At 42.4% G+C, this 22,417-nt stretch overlaps 1 protein-coding gene across 1 annotated transcript in view; it reads left to right on the plus strand.

The window, feature by feature from the left end:
• Nucleotides 1-22,417, plus strand: part of LOC126095072 (furin-like protease 2) — a 474,956-nt gene that overhangs the window by 400,326 nt on the left and 52,213 nt on the right. The window contains exons 4-9 of the mRNA XM_049909754.1: nt 354-513; nt 14,107-14,279; nt 18,543-18,673; nt 19,147-19,292; nt 19,527-19,691; nt 19,906-20,023. Of these exons, the coding sequence (XP_049765711.1) occupies nt 354-513; nt 14,107-14,279; nt 18,543-18,673; nt 19,147-19,292; nt 19,527-19,691; nt 19,906-20,023 (893 nt within the window). The remainder of the gene's footprint in view (nt 1-353; nt 514-14,106; nt 14,280-18,542; nt 18,674-19,146; nt 19,293-19,526; nt 19,692-19,905; nt 20,024-22,417) is intronic.

Below are 22,417 nucleotides of genomic sequence, written 5' to 3' on the forward strand. Positions count from 1 at the left end.
AAGACTATGGTTCAATTGGTTCTGAGCACTATGGGACTTACCTTCTGCGGTCCTCAGTCCCCTAGAACTTAGAACTACTTAAACCTAACTAACCTAAGGACATCACACACATCCATGACCGAGGCAGGATTCGAACCTGCGACCGTAGCGGTCGCGCGGTTCCAGACTGAAGCGCCTAGAACCGCTCGGTTATTCCTGCCGGCTAAAGACTATGTTTGAGGTGATAAAGACACTACTAATTTACACTCAACAGCTTTTTTGCAGATCCCGAGTTGACGGTATGCAAATTTTTTCGCAAGGGGACTATTGTACGTGTGATAACGTTGATGTAAGATTACTTTTTTCTGCCACAGGACCCGCACGCCAGCACGGACATCAACGACAACGACGACGACCCGATGCCGCGCGACAACGGCGACAACAAGCACGGCACGCGATGCGCGGGCGAGGTGGCGGCCGTCGCCTACAACAGCTACTGCGGCGTCGGCGTCGCCTACAACGCCAGCATCGGCGGTGAGTGGCCCTGTCTCTCCACCTGCCGCGCACGCAGCTGCCAAGACCCCCACACACAGGCGGACGAGACTGCTACCAGGTCTGCCCCGACCATTCGCCTGTGTGTGGGGAATGGTCTTGCTGTTGGGTCTGTAGCATGGGTCCGTCGGTTCGACCGGCGGATCTCCACCTGCTTGCTCCCATTGTTACCTGGGAGCCCACATTCCACGAGTGCAGGTAGCTAGCGTCCACCAAGGAGTCGCCAGTGTCCACACACAATCTGACGGGTCGGCGGATTATTCGCGCTGCTTCTGCAGTTTTAGCTCTTACCAGTGCAACCAGTCAGCCTTGCTGTTCATCTTGTGCAATTTATTACATTGCCCACTTTGCAACCGATTGTAAGATCTCGTCAAGCATTTACATATACAGACGGAAAAAAATGATCTTTCATTAAATTATTTTGTGCTCGTACAGAATCACCTGAACAGTTCGTATTTTAGAAATGTGTACATTCGTGGATTACGATAGATGATACAATCGAAGCTTTCACAACCACTTGTCTTAGCTGCTGTTCAATCTTCCAGGTTCTGTGTTTGCGATCCATGAAGCTACGCTATCTGATGAAAAGTATACGGACACACATTAGTCGACATTAATATGGAATTTGTCCACTCTCTGCCTCTGTGACGGATTCAAGTCTGTTGGGGACACTTGCAGCGAGGTGTAAGAGTGTCTGTTGAGGAATGGCTCCACATTATTCCTCAAGAGCCGAAACGAGAAAAGACGTTGATGTTGGACTCTCGATGGCCCGAGCTGAATCGACGTTCTAACTCATTCCAGGTATTCTGTCAGTTTAAGGTTGGGACCCTGGCCTGGGCCAGTCCATTTCAGGAGTCTTATTGTCCACAAACCATTCCTTCGCAGGCAGTACCAGGATTTGTTTTCGTGCTGACTCAATTACCGTCTGCGAACTCGTCCTCTACTGTATGCACTGTGTTCATATCCTCCCCCATTTAGTGTTAACTGAAGTGCAATAAGCGGATAATGCCATAACCACGAAAAGCACTTCCACGCCACAACACCACCTCCTTTCATCGGAGTGCCGCAGGGTATAGCACAGTTAATTACTCGTTTCTAGTGATCCAATGCTCAGTGACGTCGCTCTTTCCACCACCTCAAGTGTCGCCTAACGTTCAGTACAGAAATGTGTGGCTTACAGGGAGTTGCTCAACCACTCTGTCCCAGTTTTTTCAACTCTCTAAGCATAGTCTCCCTGCTAGTTGGGCTGCTGATACCGCTTTGAAACTTAAGAGTGATTCCTTCCGATGATTGCATGCATTTTTTACAACCACCCTCCACTATACTCAACGGTCCCTGTAAGTCAGTAGATTAAGTTCTGCGAGGTCTTAGTTTATACCTGTAGTTTGTGCTTTGCGTTTCTGTCACTGATGGATTTGTTACCAATGTGACATCCAGTGACTAGTTTAAGTTCGAAGTTTGTTGGCCGACTCATGCTGCTGTTTAAGGAGATTGCAACGATCAAACAGTTCATCAGACGTACGTAGTTTGTCGAATTCCTTGGCTGTGCTGGTCATTGTTCGACATGTTTCTCAAACATGGACTGTCCGACGTATTTGAGAGAAATTTTGATTGACGGCTATCTGACAAGATCTCGGACGTTGTGTTGTTTCGCCCCGCATGTTTAGGGAGAAAGAGCTTTCCTCTCTGTATCGTGAGTTCCCACAGTTGTGGAAACTACTATCAAGTGAGTATATCGGTAAAAATGAAAGAGCACTGGAAGTCACCAGAACATCAGAGCTACTGCGTCTTTCCCACCTATGTATTATGTGGTAAGACCTTAAGGACAAAAGCGGCATCGCACAAGATAGTTCTCCGGTTCTTCCACAGATGATGATTGTTCCCACATCGTGTTCTTTTAACGAACTTTCATTAGATTTTCATATGTATATTTCTTATTTTATACCACTCAATGGACCAGGGTCTTGTTTCCTTGTTCGTCTTCATACACATTGTTAAAGAATGCAAGAAATGCTTTGTCTGCATTGGTAATTGTTCTTTTTAGTGTCAAAATAGTTTGTGACAGCTGTTCCAAAAGTTAAGTCAAATTTGACAAACTACGTTGGTGATGACGGGTGTGCTTTTTTGACAAACCTGTGGACAGGAAATAGCCTGTTTGACAAACAAGTTCGGTAGTTTACAGGGACCCTTTGCTGCTTGTCTACTGACAAGTGACAACAGAGTAATCCACGCTTCCTTTTATACTGGCGAGTCCCCCGCTCGTGTGATCTAGTGGCCAATTCCGCATTACATAGAGATGTACGGATGCTTTTGACCATACAGAGTATTTGTTCCTGTCGTTACGTCCAGAGCTGCGTTTCTGCTGTTTCTTACCGACGGTCTGGTCGGATATAGGGCAGCGAGATGATTGCTGTCAGAAGGGAAAGTGATAGTTTCCAAGTGATCGGCAGAGAGAATCCTTGTCAGAAGTAAAACTATCAAACTGTCATCTGATGAAGGTAACTCGGCCTTAGAGCTACTGTCAAAAAAAAATGGTTCTGAGCACTATGGGACTCAACATCTGAGGTCATAAGTCCCCTAGAACTTAGAACTACTTAAACCTAACTAACCTAAGGACATCACATACACCCATGCCCGAGGCAGGATTCGAATCTGTGACCGTAGCAGTCCCGCGGTTCCGGACTGCAGCGCCAGAACCGCTAGACCACCGCGGCCTGCAGAGCTACTGTCCATATGGCACTAAGTTTCATAGCGTCTTCTTTCTGTTGAAGTTGACTCATGCTTATATATTTCAGTGGGTTCTGTGTGCTGCTATATCGGCTACTTCCCTCGTGCAATGGGCAGTTACGATGAAATTTTCAAGTAAGGAAAAACAGAATAACAATCAGTAGTAAGTAGAAAAATACAAGCACCTCATAAACGTAATCCACTCGGAGCGAGATTCACTGCCAAGTAATCACTGTAGTGCGTAACCCTCGTAAGTAGTATCCGACCGGTATTCAGTGGACACTAGCAGTTTGACAGTAAGCACTACGAACTTCAGGATACCCGACGAGCAACTTCGTTCTTCCCGTGCTATGTCGAGGTTCAAACCTAGGCTATGTGCCTCCCTTACTGATCGTGATGTTGGGTTAGCCTCACCTATGAATACGAATTCCTTTTGGTCATTCATTGACAGTGGGATAGCCATAAGTGCGCGCGCGCTGACAAGTAGTGGTACAGGGTACCCTCCGCCACGCACCCTACGGTGGCCGCAGCGCCTCTCCTGGACTCGTGATAATGTCGGTTGGACCCTACACGACTTGAAAACTGTGACCTGGTCGAACGAGTCCCAATTTCATTTGGTAACAGGTGACGGCAGAGTTCGAGAATGGCACATACCCCACGAAGCCATGGACACAGATTGTGAGGGCACTGTGCCAGACACCAAGAAGCCGTGGAGCGAGATTGTCAAGGCACTGTGCAAGCTCGTGGTGGCTCCATAGTGGTATGGGCTGTGTTTACATGGAATTGACTGTGTCCTGGTTACGTTCGCCTACGTGGAGACCATTTGCAGCTATTCATGAATTTACTGTTCCCAAACAACGGTGAAATGAAATATTTATGCTGCGCCATGTCACCGGGCCACATTTGTTCGCAATTGGTTTGAGGAACATTGTGGACAATTCGAGCGAATGATTTGGCTACCCAGATAACCCAACATGAATCCAATCGAAAATTTATGGGACAAAATCGAGAAGTCATGTTGTATACAAATCCTACAACACCGAAACTTTCGCAGTTGTGGACGGCTATACATGCAGCATGGCGCAATATTTCTGAAGGGGACTTCCGACGACTTAGTGGGTCCATGCCACGTCTAGTCGCTGCGCTACGCCGGGCGAAAGGAGCTCCGACACGATATTAGGAGGCATTCCATGACTTCTGTCACCTCAGTGAATATTACTCTGTTAGAGTGGTTGCCAGCGGATCGGAATAGCATATGGTGCGTAATCGAAGTGCAATCTGTCCCAATGTGCAGATTTTCGGACTCTGTGACTGTCGATTTTTCAGTTTTGAAGGCTGGTGCGTGGTCTGAAACTTCTGAAAGGTCGTCTGGACCATTTCCAGCCAGTGTAGCTCTTCAAGGGGGATAGACGTAGAGCGAACTTCAATGTGCGATTTTGAAAAAGTTGAAGGCAGCTAGTTGGTTCGGAAGTTGCAACACCTTCTACACTTTCAACAGTTATTAAGGCCATAGAAGCACGGTCGTTTCCTAATGTACTTCTGACCAAAAACAGATTCTTGTAGCGGGAGTAAAAGGTTTTTGTTAATCATGCCTTTCGCGTTCCTGTGGATTAATTTCCATTGACTCTTCCATTCCCTAGGGCATATTTCTAAATATCTTAAGCAATTTTCGAAGATTTAGCTTTAAAAAATTTTTACTATAACGTTATTCCAAAAAACAGTGAAACACGTAATTTTTTATTTCTAACAGACAAGCCAAACACCAACTTTTTTAAGGATTTAGCTTTAAAAATGGTTTCACAGTGAAATAATTTCGTAAAAAATTTCACCCCCTTAGTGCTCGAATTTCCAAAAACCTTGACATGCGTGTGTTTTAATTTCCAACAGAGAAATCAAATTCAGATTTTCACGGAGTTAGCTTTAAAATTGCTTTCATAATGAAATATTTTCATAAAACATTTCACCCCTTATTTTACCCCTTAAGGGATTGAATTTCCAATAACACTGAAAAATTTAATTTTTTTATTTGTAAATAAATACTATTTTCATAGATGTCATTTTAAAAATAATTTATTAGTACTTTAATAATGATTTATTTTTAGAAAAATTTTTATCCCCTTATCGTAAATCCTTAGGGGTGGAATTAAGAAAAATTCCTTCTCCGACGCATACAGTATAAGATCAACACTTTCTTAAAATTTCAAGTTCCTGCCCGTAGCGGTTTGGGCTGGGCGTTGATGAGTCAGTCAGTCAGTCAGTCAGTCAGTCAGAACGTTGCTTTTTATATGTACAGGGTGAAGGAAAAATTCATGTACTCAGACTTAGCAGCGCAATTCCTCACCTACTGGCAATGCAAAAATGCCTGTCATAGAATTTCACCCTGCGCATATTTCGGGCATTAAATGGACGTCAAGGAGGGGTTGTCTGGTAACAGTGATTACATGTACGGTAACTACCTCTGTCAGCACATAAAACAGTGCTGTGCACTTGGTGCAATGGATAGCGTTTTGGTTAGCAAGCAGGAGCTCTAGGGTTCGATTCTGGGTCGAGGTTGATTTAGTTTTGTTTGCTAAGGTAATCTGCGTGATACGGTATAGGGCTTTTTAATCGTCATACTGAGATTACTGTGGGTCTTCTACAAAAAAATTGCAGTTACGTACTAAGAACAGAGAAATGGAAGTACAGTAGTTTCTACTGATAAGCTTTTAAAGAAGCCGTTTGCACGATGTGGACGCGAATTGCTCCGCGCCACAGCATCTTCTAGATTCCGAACATGTTTTCTGTGTAACCTCGCCCAAGGGTCAGATCGAAATCGTTTGCAAACCACGTTGCTAGCCTTACTGGTGACATCAGGTCGTAACGAAATGTAATGGTCCTGAACTTGGCAAGAATAATAGTTGCTACTAATCGATGGGGCCATTGGGGTGGGAGACACAGAAAAGCAGGTTTGGAATCTAGTAGATGCAGTGGCGCGAAACAGTTCGCGTCCATGACGTGCAAAAGGTTTTTTAATAGATGACTTTCGAAAACGATTGTATTACCATTTCTGTGTTTGTAGTATGTAACTGCAAATGTTTTGTAGAATATCCACTGCAATCGCTGTATGGCGATTAAGACACCTGCTACCGTACCATTCAGACTACTTCTAGCAAATGTAAACAATAACCCTCGACCCAGAATCGAACCCTCGACTTCCTGCATGCTAACGCAAAATCCATTCCACCAACATAACAGCACTACTGCTATGTCTTGACACAGATAGTTACTGTACACTGGATTACAGTGTTGCCAGATTGCTAGTCTTTAACGTCCATTCACTACCCGAAATACACACTGGACGAAATTTTATGAGAGACATTTTTGTATTGCTAGTATATATAAGAATTGCGTTGCGAAGTCTGAGAGCGCGAATTTTTCTACATCCTATATATAGATACCATCAGCATTGTACTACCTTCGGTAAGGGGCTATATGGAGTGGCATGACCTTCTTTTCCTAATCGCCCTGGTACAAAATTCGTGATCATGTTAGTAACATGCTGAGGATCATCTAGCGACAAGGATGAGAAGTTTGTTTATTCGGTAGCCCACCGATGTTTCCTTCGCTTCCCTGTCATTTTGCACGAGGTGCTAGTCATAAAAATACACTGTGGTGAAAACATGCAGCACACAGGATTATTTTATGTAACATGAAGGTATGGTAGATTAGCTCTGGATGTCATTACGGGTTGCTGAAATCTGATAGTGTGTGTTGCTGTTGACAAATACGCTGCTGTTCTGGGGTGTTCTTCGGCTCTGTAATTAATTATTAGCCGACGGACCGACGGTCTTCCCTCTCCCCGCCTCCCATTTCGTCTCTCTCTCTCTCTCTCTCTCTCTCTCTAACGCGCTTGCGCGCACGCACACACACTCGTGGTGGGTTGTTTGGCGTCCTGACCGTGCAGCGGAAGCTTGGCTGCTGCAAGTGTTTCGTGCTCTGTCCTGGCCTTCCCTCCCCGCCGCCGTTCTTTGTTTCCGCGAGATTACGCGACGTACCAATTACTGCCGGCGTTGATTTATGGCGACGGAAATAATTAGTTCCCCGGTTATCTTCATTTTGCCGGCCACGGCAGCGGGCCACTTAGTTTCGGCGATATTTCCCCCGCTGGCATCTTACAGCGCGTGGTCAGAATATCCTGTTGCAGAGTTATAGATTTATAACGGGGAATAAGAAGGCAGGGGGAAAAATATTGCGAAGTATGCCCCTACAAGAGAAACATACACACGGTGATCAGGACCGTAATTAACGTAAAAAAAAAAAGAAAACCAACAAATCGCGCATACCTTGTCACCAATCTCCATTCGCAGTGTTACTGTCTCAGTAGCTGGAAGCAGCTAATTTCATATTTATTTATGTATTTATTTACGTACTTACTTGCTGTGTACGGTTTTAGTCTTCTTTGCGTTAAGCAGATCGGCAAATTAATTTGATTTATGATTTTCATACAAAAGCAACCTATTCAATACTCGATTTTATAATTTCGTTACGAATGTAAATTAGACAAAACAGAATCTAAAAAAAAACTGATTTGTTCTCGTGCGTTTTTTAAATTTTTTTATTTATTTTTTCGGAGAAACAAGTCCACCGAACAGTCCTGCTACCCGTGCTTGCCTGTCCCAAGGCCCTAAGGAACATTGCATGGAATTATACCGACGCTCTAAAATACAGACACTGCCCTACTGTATTTCATGCCAAAGCATGGCAATGTAACAAAAACAATGTCTCTCCCTGTACGGCAATCAAACGATTTGTATGCGAGTACTGTATAGGACGTAGACACTAGGATATGGAAGTTTGGCTCTGGCCGTGAGTCGCGCACGGATAGCTAAATCTGTTTAAGGTGAATGCTCACGTAAAGCGAGAAATAAGTGTCCCGGTCCGGCACAAATTTTCATATGTTAGTAGTAAATTGTAGAGCCAGTGTACAATCGTATTCGCAGTTTGCAAATACGTTTCATAGTTTAATAGGGCTGTCGATCGTCAGCAGAGCCCACGGTTCTTCCATGGTTTTCACAAATTATGTTCCGGGAGGTGGTGGTGGTGGTGGGGGGGGGGGGGGGGAGGGGGGGGGGCATCCGGCAACACACTACCACTAAAATTGCCAGATCCAATAAGTAACACGCCGCCCCGTGAAGATGCTGGCTAAAGATCTGGGAAAAAAAGAAAATTTCATACTAAGGTACTTCGCACTCCTTTCAAATTTTAATTTCTTTTCATCTGATCAGTAATGAAAATAGAGATTTTATTTTATTAAAAATGATTTAGTTTTTGTTGAATAACATTTGCATTTGTTAATGAAAGTGGAATTCAGTTAAAAAAAAATTTGGTGTCAACAAGAGTCGACCCAACAACTTTAAAATTTTAGACTTCCACACTAAGCATTCAGCTACGGCGGACTTCGTTAATTAGCTAGAGATTTTTTTATTTATCAGAGGTAGGAAATCTTCCAATTTTCAACATACTTATCTGTGCAAAAAATTCTAATAGCCTGGATCACACTAAAAAAATAATAAAACTGCAATTTGCTGATCTCTCCCTCTCTCCCTCTTAATCTCCCTCCCTCTGTACCTCTCTCTTCTCTCTTCCCCCCCCCCCCCCCCTCAGGGAGTTTCCATCAGTCCTTAATGTCTCCTTGTAAATAATAGCGGATCCTTAGATTGTTTCATTGTTGGACTTGGCTGTGCAGAAACTAGGTGGGAACAATAAGATGAAGACTAGCAGTGTCGTCCAAGAGAGTCCGTCGAGATCTCAGCGCTGAGACTACCTGGCGGATGCGGGCTTTCATGTGTGGACCACGAGAAGTCCCAGGGGCAACCGTCGCCGCCGGCCGATATTGGAAAATTTCTTTTCCAAGAATTTGCAAACAAAATATGGCTGCTCCTGCATAAGGTACGCTCGACAGGGAACCAATAACTGGGCACACGGCCTGCGCTGCCGAAGAGATGCGCGGAGATTCAATAAGGGAGTCTCAGCTGCAAGGGGACAGGACGCAAATCTCATTACGAAATTCTTACAGCCCCGCCGTCACTTTTAACAGAGTTTGGAGGCGTCTTGCTCCGAAGACGGCTGGACACCAGCTTGCCATGTAACTCCAGATGCTGCTCTGTGTGTTTGTAAGTTCACTGGTCTCCGACTTACATTTTGCGTCGCGCTGTACTTAATTTTATGATATTTGTCTGCTACTATATTCCAACTTTTGTCATGAAACACTTTAGCTTAAATAAATTCAAAGGAGGAATTCCTTTCTCGTAGAAGAAAAAGGACATTATCAGTAGGTGTGTCAATAGCATCTCAGTGGTCGTAGTTGTCATAGAAGATCATAGAGGGAAGCATATCGCGGGGTGGAGGAAGTGGTATGGAAAAGTGGACGAGAAGAACCTGTATATAAAGGCATAAGTAACCATTGATCCAACTTGCTGACAAGAATAATGTGCAAAAGAATGGAAAAGAAGATGTAGTAGCTGTTGCATGAAGATCAGTATGGCTTTAGGAAAGGTAGAGGCGAATAGAGAGGCACACCTGACGTTGTGCTTAGTAATGGAAGCAAGATTTAAGAAAAATCAAAATACGGTTCATACGATTTGTCGACCTATAACACGCGTGCCACACTAAAATTGTGCAACATGCTCGAAATTCTTGGAAAAATGGGTTTAAGCTGTAGGGAAACACGAGTAATGTAAGAGGACGTGCTGAGAAGTAATGCGCTTAATATTTCAGATGAAAACTCTTACAGCTTTTTAAATTAAGTAAACATTTTTTAATATTCCACAACTTCATTCTATTTTGTCCATACATTGGCTGCCCTCTGCCGCTAGAATTCTACGAATTCTGGCGTGTAACATAGCAGCGTGTAACGTAACTACGAGGGTTGAATGAAAAGTAATGCCTACACCTTCGTTAATTGGATTGGGATGGGAATGTTTTAATAAATCAAAAGCAGAAATAATCCTTACAATGTGATCTTTAATTACCATTATTCACTTTTCCACATAATCACCAGCCAATTGGATACATTTCTGCCAACGATGAACAAGTTTTCTGAAGCTGTCACGGAAGAAGCCGACACTGTTTCTGCAACCACAATCTCACAGTTCTCTTAACGTCTTCATCAGGAGCATAATGACGTTCCTGCAGATCGTCTTTCATTATCGGGAACAGATGCAAGTCAGACGGTGCTAAATCTGGACTGTATGGAGGATGCCGTACGGTGGTGAGATTGTCTTTGAAGCTCTGCCGTGGTTGCGCGTAAAGTGTGTGGTTTGGCATTGTCATGCTGCAGGAAAACAGTTCCCTTTCCTTTCGGACCCTTTTTAACCGTCGTTTCAGAGTTTGCAGTGTTGTGATGTAAGGCTCTGAGTTTATTGTTGTTCCACGATCAAGGAAATCAACATGGATTACACCATCTGCGTCGAGAACAATGTGGGCTTCGTCTTGAATTTCTTTTTCTGGGGGCGAGTCTTTGTGTCGATATTCCATTGACTAACGTTTCGTCTCCGGGTCGTAATGGTATACACACGTTTCGTCTCCTGTCATAGTTGAATGGAGAAAGGCGTTACCTTCATTCTCATATGGTAATGCTAGAGGAGTTCCTGGCAAATTTCAAGTCTGTGCTCTTTCATTTCAGGAGTCAGCATCCTGGATACCCATAGTGCTCAAATCTTCCTACAGCCAAGCACAGCAATAATATGACCCACACTTTCTTGCGAAATGCCGATTGTGCTTACAATTTCTCTCTGAGTGATACGACGATCGTACTGAATCAATCTGTCACCATGTTGCTTGTGAAACTCGGTGGTTGCTGTCACAGGACGTCCAACTCTTCACCACGCAGGTCAGATCTTCCCACCCCAACATCTGTAAACATACTCGCCCAACGACGCACAGTACTCGCATCAGCACAACTACCATAAACTGCTTTCATTCTGTGGTGTGTCTACTGTGGGCTGACACTATCTGCTGTCAAGAATACAGTGACTGCACGCTGCTTTAATCGGACTGACCGACAGTCTGCGCAGGGTTCCATACTTTACACTGTAAAAACACAACCATTTAAACCATTCAGTGCTAAGGCTTCCCACCAACTGGAGCTGTAGAGAAGAAGCTACGGAGCAAGCCATTACCTGCCACATACCAGTGCTGCCAACTGTTGAAGAGTTATGGAGGTGAAGGCATTACTTTACAGTCAACCCTCGTATTTTGGTGCATGAGGAACAGTGTGCTTGAAATTCGAATAGTTCGTCCTTGCATGGAGCATCCTCTCCTTCAGTCTGGCAATGCCAGGCCCCATACGAGTGCTGCGACCCCTGCAATAATCCGAAGGCTTGGGTTCACTGTCACTTATCATTTTCCAAAATTCGGAGGCGTTACTTCTCAGCACGCCCTTGTACAATATGTACAAGAATAAAGAATGGAATACCTAGTAGAGTATATATGTAGATGGGAAGATGTAGATGGGGTGCTATAGTAGGACACTGAAAATCAAGCAGACTGATACGGAAAGAAATGAGGTGGTTCTATGCAACATTGACGAGGAGAGGAACATGGGGCAAACACTGACGAGGAAGGGATACAGAATGACAGAACATGGGTTAAGACATTGGGGGAAAACTTTCACGGTACTAGCGAGAGCTGTAGAGGGTAAAAACAGTATGAGAAAGCAGAGATCGGAAAATATCCAACAAATAAAACTGATTACCACATAAAAGCCACTAATGACTGGACAACTCTAGTAGCTGAAAATATAGTGAACATGAACATGGAAGTAAAATATTGGATTTAAAGTTAAGTTATATTATTTCCAGATTGCCTTTTTAATTTTGTGAATTTCAGGAAGTTAATGAAATGCTTCCATAAATACAGCAAATATTTTTCACTATTTTGCATGCTTGTATGAATCTTCATTCTGTTGAAATATTCTTGTAGCTTGAGAATTTCATAAAGTTTCTGAGTGGGTTTTTATTTTTGGTGCGCACTTTGTAGTGTGGACAGTGAAAAAAACATTTGGAGAAAAGTCATGAACTACCTGAAATTTCTCTTTTCAGTCACAGTATGACGTCTCTTCAGTTGCTCTAATTTGACTGTAAAGTTTGTGTCACTCAAGGGTAACACAATTTTTATTTGTTGATTAAACCAGTTTTGAATTTTCAATCATTATTCATAGGCCATAATGTTTCTTGGCAGATGGCTCTTTCTGAATGTGGTGGGAGTGAACAACTGAACATACACTTATGGTTGTTACTAGAGATTAGCACACAAAAGCTTACTAGAAGACAACATTTTGCACGGCTCTTACTTACAGAGTTAAATAGAAGTATGTACAGGCTATTGTTGAAAGCTATATGTTAACATGTTTAGATTGATGAAGTGTCAGTACCTGAGACTTGAGATGGTGCAGTGTTAGACAGATTCACTGTATCAAAAGATGAGTATACATGTCATTGTAGACATGTCAGAGGTGTTGAGATTTTCATGATATAATTTGCCTTGTGTCTCCCCTAGTGCTTACAATTAAAAAGTTAAAGCAAATGAAAAGAGACTGTTCTTAGTAGACAACAGCATTATGACATGGTTATCTGGAATTAATTTTGTAAGAAGTCTCAACTTGAAAGACATCTTTGTGTGTGGTTGAATTGGACAGTGGAAATAATAGTTTCTTCTTCTTCTTCTTCTTCTTCTTCTTCTTCTTCTTCTTCTTCGTACTGTGACTAGTTCAGTATTCCAGAGGGTTGACAACTCCTGTAATTTTTTTTACCAGTTACATGCTTTGATTATGGTAGTTTCCTTTGTCTTTTGTCTCTCTTAAACATATTCAAAAAAATAAAGATATTTAGGGCTCTAGGTCCAGTTCTGGCAACACTCCTGGTGGAAACGTGACTGAAAGATAAAATTTCTAATACGCGAAATTTTTGACCATGAGAAGTTATGACTAAAATAAAAACTGTGGAATGTAGTTATACAAAATAATTAAACCTAAATCTGTAACTTTGAAAATGATTTTACAATAATTCAAATTGTTTGTGTTGTCTAGAATATCATAGTGGTTGAACTAGAAATATGAAAACATGTAAACCCTGTGTGTTACCAAATCTTGATCCCTTATATGCTAAAGTATGTTTTAGTACTTTGAGTCATGAATTATAAAAATTAGAAAGTCAAACTTCACCATGAAAGTATTCTGAAGTTGTAACTGGAGTATTGAAAATAACAGATTTTCTGTTTCCATAAATAGGGAGGTGCCGTGGTTCTTTCCTTACTGTCATGGTGTGACCAGTACCATCCCCCCTTAGTAAAAAGAAAAATATTTTCATTTAAAAGTTAAAGCCATAACACAAATACTAACCTGAAAGTTCTCACAGTTGTACGGTGGTGAATGTTCTCAACTCCTACATAGAATTTTGTAAAATGGATGACACTAAACAGATTTATTTCCTTCCTTCTTTTTTAAAAAACAGTTGGTATTTCACCACAGAACAAGAAAACTTTATTATGAACACTTTAAGTCGTCCTTAGAAGTTGGGGTAAATTGAGGCATTTACCTGGAAACTGACATTGATGATACTGCATCATCAACATGCTCAGACTCCCATTTGCACTAAAAAACATATTTCAACTTTTGCTTTACATTATGTAAATCATTATGATAATTTATCGTGGACTTTTCCACTAGTGTAAAAGTTAAGTGTCTTTCATTAATTGCTGTTCATCTCTTCATAGTTCCCAAGTGACACAGGAGATTTGTGCAAAATGCTTTTGCATCTACATGCTTATCAAGAGGTGTAATATTATAATAATGAAACTATATGCTTGCAGGTGTACGTATGTTGGATGGAACGGTGAATGACGCAGTGGAGGCTCGGGCTTTGGGTTTGAACCCTGACCATGTGGATGTGTACAGTGCCTCGTGGGGTCCAGAGGATGATGGCAAGACAGTGGACGGCCCGGGACCACTTGCCAGGAGGGCTTTCATCTATGGTGTGACCAGTGTGAGTAACCACTAAATGCAACCTTAAAGATTTTGTGTGATCATGGTTATTTAGCTGTACAGCAACTACATTAACATTCAGAAAACTTTATTACTTTCATTTTGTAATACTAAAAGAAATCTTAAGAGATGCAACAACAGCTATAGAGCTATAACAACAATGGAGATACACTTCCAACAATACTGTGTATTAATAAGAATTAATTGCCACCAAACAGGTCTGTAAGCAGTGTGCCCACTTCCCAGCACCTCATGTTCCATATTTGTCACCAGTGCAGACAGTTTTCTGATTACAGGCATCATCTGTGAAAAGGAAGTGTGAGTCCACAGCAAAACACTGAATGTATTTTACTTTTATGTGGTGTGATACTTTTATGCCATGGATTACCCTGCTGAAGAGGTATGCACAGATATTTCCTTTTCCATCATGATATTTGCTCAGGTTAGGACTAAGCATCTACTGTGAGTTATTCATTCCACCATTTTCTCAGCAAGGTAGCAGGTTACTTCCTTCCTTTCTCCACATCAGCCAGTGTCCGGGAATGCTCATTATTCACCAAGCAGTTCCATTTAAGAAACCATTCTGGCCTCCTGGGGACCCTGTGCTGCTGTTGGCTCTAGTCATGACATTCAATACTCTACAGCACAGTTGCATTTATCAGTGAGAGTCAGCCACACTCATCACCCACAAAATCCTGAACCCCACTGTAATGAGTATGAGTGTGTGTCATGACCAGTGAAAATTTGTGCCAGACAGGAACTCAAATCTCAATCTCCTGCTTGCTGTGAGCAGCATATTTCACTAACATTATATAATGCTATTGCATTTGATTCAGTGATCTTCATCAGTTCCACCCATTTGATACCAGTGAATTTGACACAGTCTGTATAATATGCCATGTGGTAAGATAAATTATCATCATCCATACTGTTTCACTGGTGGTCCTATTCTGCTATGGAGACAGACAAGGTTTTATTTGGAAGTGAGAGGAGTAAATACAAATGACAGTGAATGTTTGGACTGGAAAGGTGCACAGGTAGCCTAACTTATTAAGATGACAATTCATGATAACCAAGAAATCTGGGTTTAGTTCCCAGCCCAGCATAAATTTTGTTTATCTTCATTGGCAAAAATTATGCTGTATTCAGTTATCTATTTCTAATGTGTGTAGCATCATGTATATGTTTAGTTGCTTCTTCAGAGTAATTGTAATTTTTTTCTAATAACGCTTGCTATCAATATCTTGATTCTTGAGACCCACCTGCCTCGGGTATCTCGTTACTGGGTATTCCGCAATCAATCAAGATCACACTTAAGTCAATCTTAAGTATATTCTTGCTGTCAAGACTAGAATTACGTTAATAATGAAAAGTTTTACAATGAAACATAACATGCATGCTCAAATATGCACCACTACTTTTATCCTATTGTAAGCTATGTTCCTCCTTGATAGATAATAAGTAGTTTGTTAGTTCTTGTGAGACAAGTCTTTTTGAGCTGAAAGCATGTGTAGCTAGGTGTTCCCAGTCAACCACAATCAGTACCTCCACAGTACCATACCATCTCAAGAAGTCTCTTCTGTACAGCATTGCCACCTGTGGCTACTGCATTTGTGGTGGAAAGCAGGGGGTGTTGAAATACTCTTACAACCTTACCAGGACCTTTATTGACAAACAATATCTCACCCAGTTCATCCATAAACAAATCTCCTCTGCCATTAACTCCTCTGACACAAGTACTCCAGTAATCAACCAGTAATCAACCAGTATCACTCTGATCTTGAAATGCTCAACCACCTCCTTCATCAGGGATTTGACTATCTTTGGTTGTGCTTTGAAATGGGGGATGATATACCAAAAATCCTACCCACATCACCTAAAGTAGTGTTGCGGCACCTACCCAAGCTACAGAATGTCTTACCTATTCCTACCCCAATTCTGCTCTGTCTTGTATCCCTTGTGGTTGACCCAGGTGCAACTCCTGTCTCAGTCAACCAACCACCAGCTCCTACCGCAATCCAGTTGCAGGCATCTCCTACCCAACAAAAAGCAGAACCACATGTGAAAGCAGCCACGTTATGTAGCATCTATACTGCACTAACTGTACAACATTCCATGTGGGCATGACAAGTAACAGATTATCCATATGCATGAATGGCCACTGTAAAACTGCACACATGAGTGTGCACCTGCTGAAAATGCTGTGCACCACCACAACAGCTGCTTCACTAGCCATCCCATTGGCAATTGTTACTCAGAACTAAAGGTTACGAATTCTGTCTCATCATAACCTATACTCTTGCAATCCCCCTTGGTCTAAATCCATGCTAACGTATTTTCCACTGCCTCACCTTAATGTTTTCCTTCCATCTTCTGCCCACACAACTTCTTCCCCATCCAGATTGTTCTCTCTCTCTCTTTCTTTCTCTCTCTCTCTCTCTCTCTCTCTCTCTCTCTCTCTCTCTCTCTCTCTCTCTCTCTCTCTCTCCCCCTCTCCCCCCTTCTCTCTCTCTCCCCCCCTTTCCCCCCTTCTCTCTCTCTCTCTCTCCCCCCTTCCCCCTTCTCTCTCTCTCTCCCCCCTTTCCCCCCTTCTCTCTCTCTCTCCCCCCTTCCCCCCTTCCCCCCCTCACCCCTTCCCCCCTTCTCTCTCTCCCCCTTTCCCCCTTCTCTCTCTCCCCCTTTCCCCCTTCTCTCTCTCCCCCTTTCCCCCTTCTCTCTCTCCCCCTTTCCCCCTTCTCTCTCTCCCCCTTTCCCCCTTCTCTCTCTCCCCCTTTCCCCCTTCTCTCTCTCCCCTTTTTCCCCCTTTTCCCCCTTCCCTCTCTCCCCCTTTTCCCCCCTCTTCTCTCTCTCTCTCTCTCTCTCCCCCCTTTCCCCCCTCTTCTCTCTCTCTCTCTCTCTCCCCCCTTTCCCCCCTTCTCTCTCTCTCCCCCCTTTCCCCCCTTCTCTCTCTCTCCCCCCTTTCCCCCCTTCTCTCTCTCCCCCTTTCCCCCCTTCTCTCTCTCTCTCCCCCCTTTCCCCCCTTCTCTCTCTCTCCCCCCTTTCCCCCCTTCTCTCTCTCCCCCCCCCTTTCCCCCTTCTCTCTCTCCCCCTCTCCCCCTTCTCTCTCTCCCCCTCTCCCCTTTCTCTCTCTCCCCCTCTCCCCCTTCTCTCTCTCCCCCTCTCCCCCTTCTCTCTCTCCCCCTCTCCCCCTTCTCTCTCTCCCCCTCTCCCCCTTCCCTCTCTCCCCCCTTTTCCCCCTTCCCTCTCTCCCCCCTTTTCCCCCTTCCCTCTCTCCCCCCTTTTCCCCCTTCCCTCTCTCCCCCCTTTTCCCCCTTCCCTCTCTCCCCCCTTTTCCCCCTTCCCTCTCTCCCCCCTTTTCCCCCCTTCCCTCTCTCCCCCCTTTTCCCCCCTTCCCTCTCCCCCCTTTTCCCCCCTTCCCTCTCCCCCCTTTTCCCCCCTTCCCTCTCTCCCCCTTTCCCCCCTTCCCTCTCTCCCCTTTTCCCCCTTCCCTCTCTCCCCCTTTTCCCCCTCTTCCCTCTCTCTCTCTCCCCCTTTTCCCCCTCTTCCCTCTCTCTCTCTCCCCCTTTTCCCCCTCTTCCCTCTCTCTCTCTCCCCCCTTTCCCCCTCTTCTCTCTCTCTCCCCCCCCTTTCCCCCTCTTCTCTCTCTCTCCCCCCCCTTTCCCTCTCTTCTCTCTCTCTCTCCCCCCCTTTTCCCCTCCTCTCTCTCTCCCCCCTTTTCCCCTCCTCTCTCTCCCCCATCTATTATCACCATCATCTTTTTCACATTTTATCCACTCCCCTTCTCCCTATTTCCATCTGTTATGTGCTCTACCTTCTGAACTTGTTCAGTCTTGTTGTGCAGCCACTGAGGCATCAGGTGAAAGACCATTTCACACTACCCTGCTACCACTTCCTTGCCTCATGCATCCTTCTTGATTCCCTCCCTACCCATGGAAGTGCTTTTGACAACTAATGTTGACTATCAGTCTCACTGCTACTGTGAGTGTGTGCATGTTTTGTTGCCTCCGTGGTTTTGAGTGTGATGTATGTGCTCTCATTAGGCCAAGGACAAGAGCTCAAAAGCTGATATTATCTGTTTTCTATTACATGATTCTGTGCACCACATGTCAGTCCTTTGTAGGCAATGGATGCCTTTCAGTTACTGTACATATTTTTCAATCCACGAATTTCCACCATTGTTATAAATTATCCATTGAGGTTGGTAATAGTCCATAGTTGATCAAATACAGTATAATTTTATATTCTCAACTGATTTGATTTATAGGGACGGAAAGGAAAAGGCTCAATTTTCGTTTGGGCCTCTGGAAATGGAGGAAGACACACTGATTCCTGCAACTGTGATGGTTACACGAACTCAATATTCACTCTCTCCATCTCTAGTGCAACACAAGGAGGGTGAGTCCTTCTAACAGTGGATTGATTTTCATTATTGAATATTTCCTGAATAAAAAATAATTCTGATTATTCTCTCAGGCTGCTAGTCTTCAAAATTCACCATGAGTTACAGTTTGTATGAGACTGTATCGCATCACCATATTTCATATCAAAAACTTCATTGCATGTTTTTTTACAAGCATATACAAGAAACTGTTAACAATTTTTTTGTCTGTAACAAATGTGTTGTTAATGTAAATTAATTTTATATCTTTAACAAGATGCGAAATAATTGGGATAGAAAAATACATGTTAATCATTCATGATTTGCAAGATCAAGCTCTACACTAGTTAAAGTGGACTGTTTGCTGCTTAGCTCCACCTATGGAACACAGAGTTCTTTGCAATGCTCAATTTTGTATGTGTATTTTGTTCAAATGCTGTAAAAATAAAAAACATGATTTTGTTCATTGTAGTGTATTTTGCATTTTTAGATACAAGCCATGGTATTTAGAGGAGTGTTCATCAACATTAGCCACTACCTACAGTTCTGGTACACCTGGTCATGACAAGAGTGTTGCAACTGTTGACATGGATGGTAAACTAAGGCCAGATCACATATGCACTGTGGAACACACAGGTGAATATATGATGTTAATTTTTATATTTGGAATGAAGATCAAAAGAAAGAGATGAATGGTGTTAATTTTTGAAGGTAATGAAAGGGTGTAGTTAAGACTGGCGTAGGGCTTGTAGTAATAATGAAGTATTAATTTCTGATGTAGCAAATACATTTAGTTTTCATGTGGTTTACAGGCAGGAATTTTATTTTTGGCTGTATGAAGGCACATGTATAATTAATTTATTTCCACAGGTACATCAGCCTCTGCACCACTGGCAGCTGGCATTGCAGCTTTAGCACTGGAGGCTAATCCTGACCTTACATGGAGAGACATGCAGTACCTTGTAGTGTTATCATCACGATCAGGGCCATTAGAAAAGGAATCGGGCTGGATAATTAATGGAGTGAAACGGAAAGGTTAGCACCACAAGGCTGCTTTTTTATGGCCAACTTTTTAGATTGATGAAATATGTACTTCATTTCTGATTAGAAAGAATCTATGGTAATTCTTTCATGTCATTAATTTCTTTTTTTTTTTTTTGTAATTGATTCAATATTTGATGAATTGTTAACATGTGACATTTATTTTCTTTTTGCCAACACAACTTCAATATCTCTCAATGTTTTCCAGTGAGTCACAAGTTTGGGTATGGGTTGATGGATGCAGCTGCCATGGTTAGCTTTGCAGAGCAGTGGACTAATGTTCCTCCACAGCACATCTGCAAATCACATGAGATAAATGAAGAACGGTAAGTGCAAATTATCTGCTGTGATAAGACAGTGGCTTACCACTAATTTAGAGGACAATATGTGTTGTAAAACTAACTTTATAAGGCATTGGTCTTAAATTATAGCCTCATGATACATGGTTGTCACAATCTCAGTATTCTGTCCTCAATTCAGTATCACAGATATGAATCAAGAGAAATAACTGGAGTGTGCCATGAAAATGTGTACCCTGGTATTATTTGTGTAGTCATTACACATAAGTTAAATGGGTCTGCTTGGTAAAAGAAAAGGAATAGGGCCTACTTACAATATAGACTTACCTGCATCCTAGAAATTATGATGCAGCTTGGTAAGAAAAAGACCTTTTACTAGTAGAGTGACAAATATTGCTGTACGATAGCTTTCAATATTACAAGTATTTAAACTTCATGGTGAACCAAGACTTCATCACAAAGGAGATAGTGAGCTTACAGTAATTTGTTGTTGTTGTTGTTGTTGTTGTTGTTGTGGTCTTCAGTCCTGAGACTGGTTTGGTACAGTTCTCCATGCTACTCTATCTTGTGCAAGCTGCTTCATCTCCCAGTACATACTGTAGCCTACATCCTTCTGAATCTGATTAGTGTATTCATCTCTTGGTCTCCCTCTACTATTTTTGCCCTCCACGCTGCCCTCTAATGCTAAATTTGTGATCCTTTGATGCCTCAGAACATGTCCTACTAACCGGTCCCTTCTTTTTGTCAAGTTGTGCCACAAACTCCTCTTCTGCCCAATTCTATTCAATACTTCGTCATTAGTTATGTGATCTACCCATAATAATAAATGAAAAGCACCAGTATTGCTTTTGTTCTACAATATTATTTTTATATATGCAATAAAAATAATATTGTAGAACAAAAGCAAACTGGTGCTTTTCATTTATTATTATAATGTTGTTCTACCAAGAACTGACGGAAGATTCTGTTAATATGATCTACCCATCTAATCTTCAGCATTCTTCTGTAGCACCACATTTCAAAAGCTTCTCTTCTCTTCTTGTCCAAACTATTTACTGTCGGTGTTTCACTTCCATACATGGCTACACTCCATACAAATACTTTCAGAAACAACTTCCTGACATTTGAATCTATCCTGAATGAGATTTTCACTCTGCAGCGGAGTGTGTGCTGATATAAAACTTCCTGGAAGATTAAAACTGTGTGCCCGACTGAGACTCGAACTTGTGACCTTTGCCTTTCGCGGGCAAGTGCTCTACCATCTGAGCTACTGAAGCACGACTCATGCCCAGTCCTCACAGCTTTACTTCTGCCAGGCAAAGGTCCCGAGTTCGAGTCTCGGTCGGGCACACAGTTTTAATCTGCTAGGAAGTTTCATTAAAATCTATACTCGATTTTAACAAATTTTTCTTCTTCAGAATTGCTTTCCTTGCCATTGCCAGTCTACATTTAATATCCTCTCTACTTTGGACATAATCAGTTATTTTGCTCCCCAAATAGCAAAACTCCTTTACTACTTTAAGTGTCTCATTTCCTAATCTAATTCCCTCAGCATCACCGGATTTAATTCGACTACATTCCATTATGCTCATTTTGCTTTTTTTGATGTGCATCTTAAACCCTCATTTCATGATACTGTCCATTCCATTCAACTGCTCTTCCAAGTCCTTTGCTGTCTCTGACAGAATTACAATGTCATCAGCGAACCTCCAAGTTTTTATTTCTTCTCCATGGATTTTAATACCTACTACAAATTTTTCTTTTGTTTCCTGTACTGCTTGCTCAATATAAAGATTGAATAACATTGGGGAGAGGCTACAACCCTGTCTCACTCCCTTCCCAACCACTGCTTTCCTTTCATGCCCCTCGACTCTTATAACAGCCATCTGGTTTCTGTATAAATTGTTAATAGCCTTTCGCTCCCTGTATTTTACCCCTGCCACCTACAGAATTTGAAAGAGTATTCCAGTCAACATTGTCGAAAGCTTTCTCCAAGTCTACAAATGCTATAAACGTAGGTTTGCCTTTTCTTAATCTAGCTTCTAAGATAAGTCGTAGGGTCAGTATTGCCTCATGTGTTCCAATATTTCTACGGAATCCAAATTGATCTTCCCCGAGGTCAGCTTCTACCAGTTTTTCCATTCATCTGTAAAGAATTTGCATAATTAATTAATTGAATAAAATTTTTTAATGAAAAAACTGCCTACAACTCAGTTTACATTATACAATTAAAACATGATGACTAGTTTCAGTTGTGCACAACCACCATATTCAAATCATAAAAATGAGTTCATTATACATTGAAAAATGTCGTCGATTAGCAACAGTCATGCAATGACATGCAGTTGTATCATGGGCCAACAAGATGAAGACAGTATGCTGTTGAAAACATCATCTAGAGTGAGCCTGGTTGTAAACAAC

This window comes from Schistocerca cancellata, chromosome 8, assembly GCF_023864275.1.
Source record: "Schistocerca cancellata isolate TAMUIC-IGC-003103 chromosome 8, iqSchCanc2.1, whole genome shotgun sequence".
NCBI classification, from domain to species: Eukaryota; Metazoa; Arthropoda; class Insecta; order Orthoptera; family Acrididae; genus Schistocerca; species Schistocerca cancellata.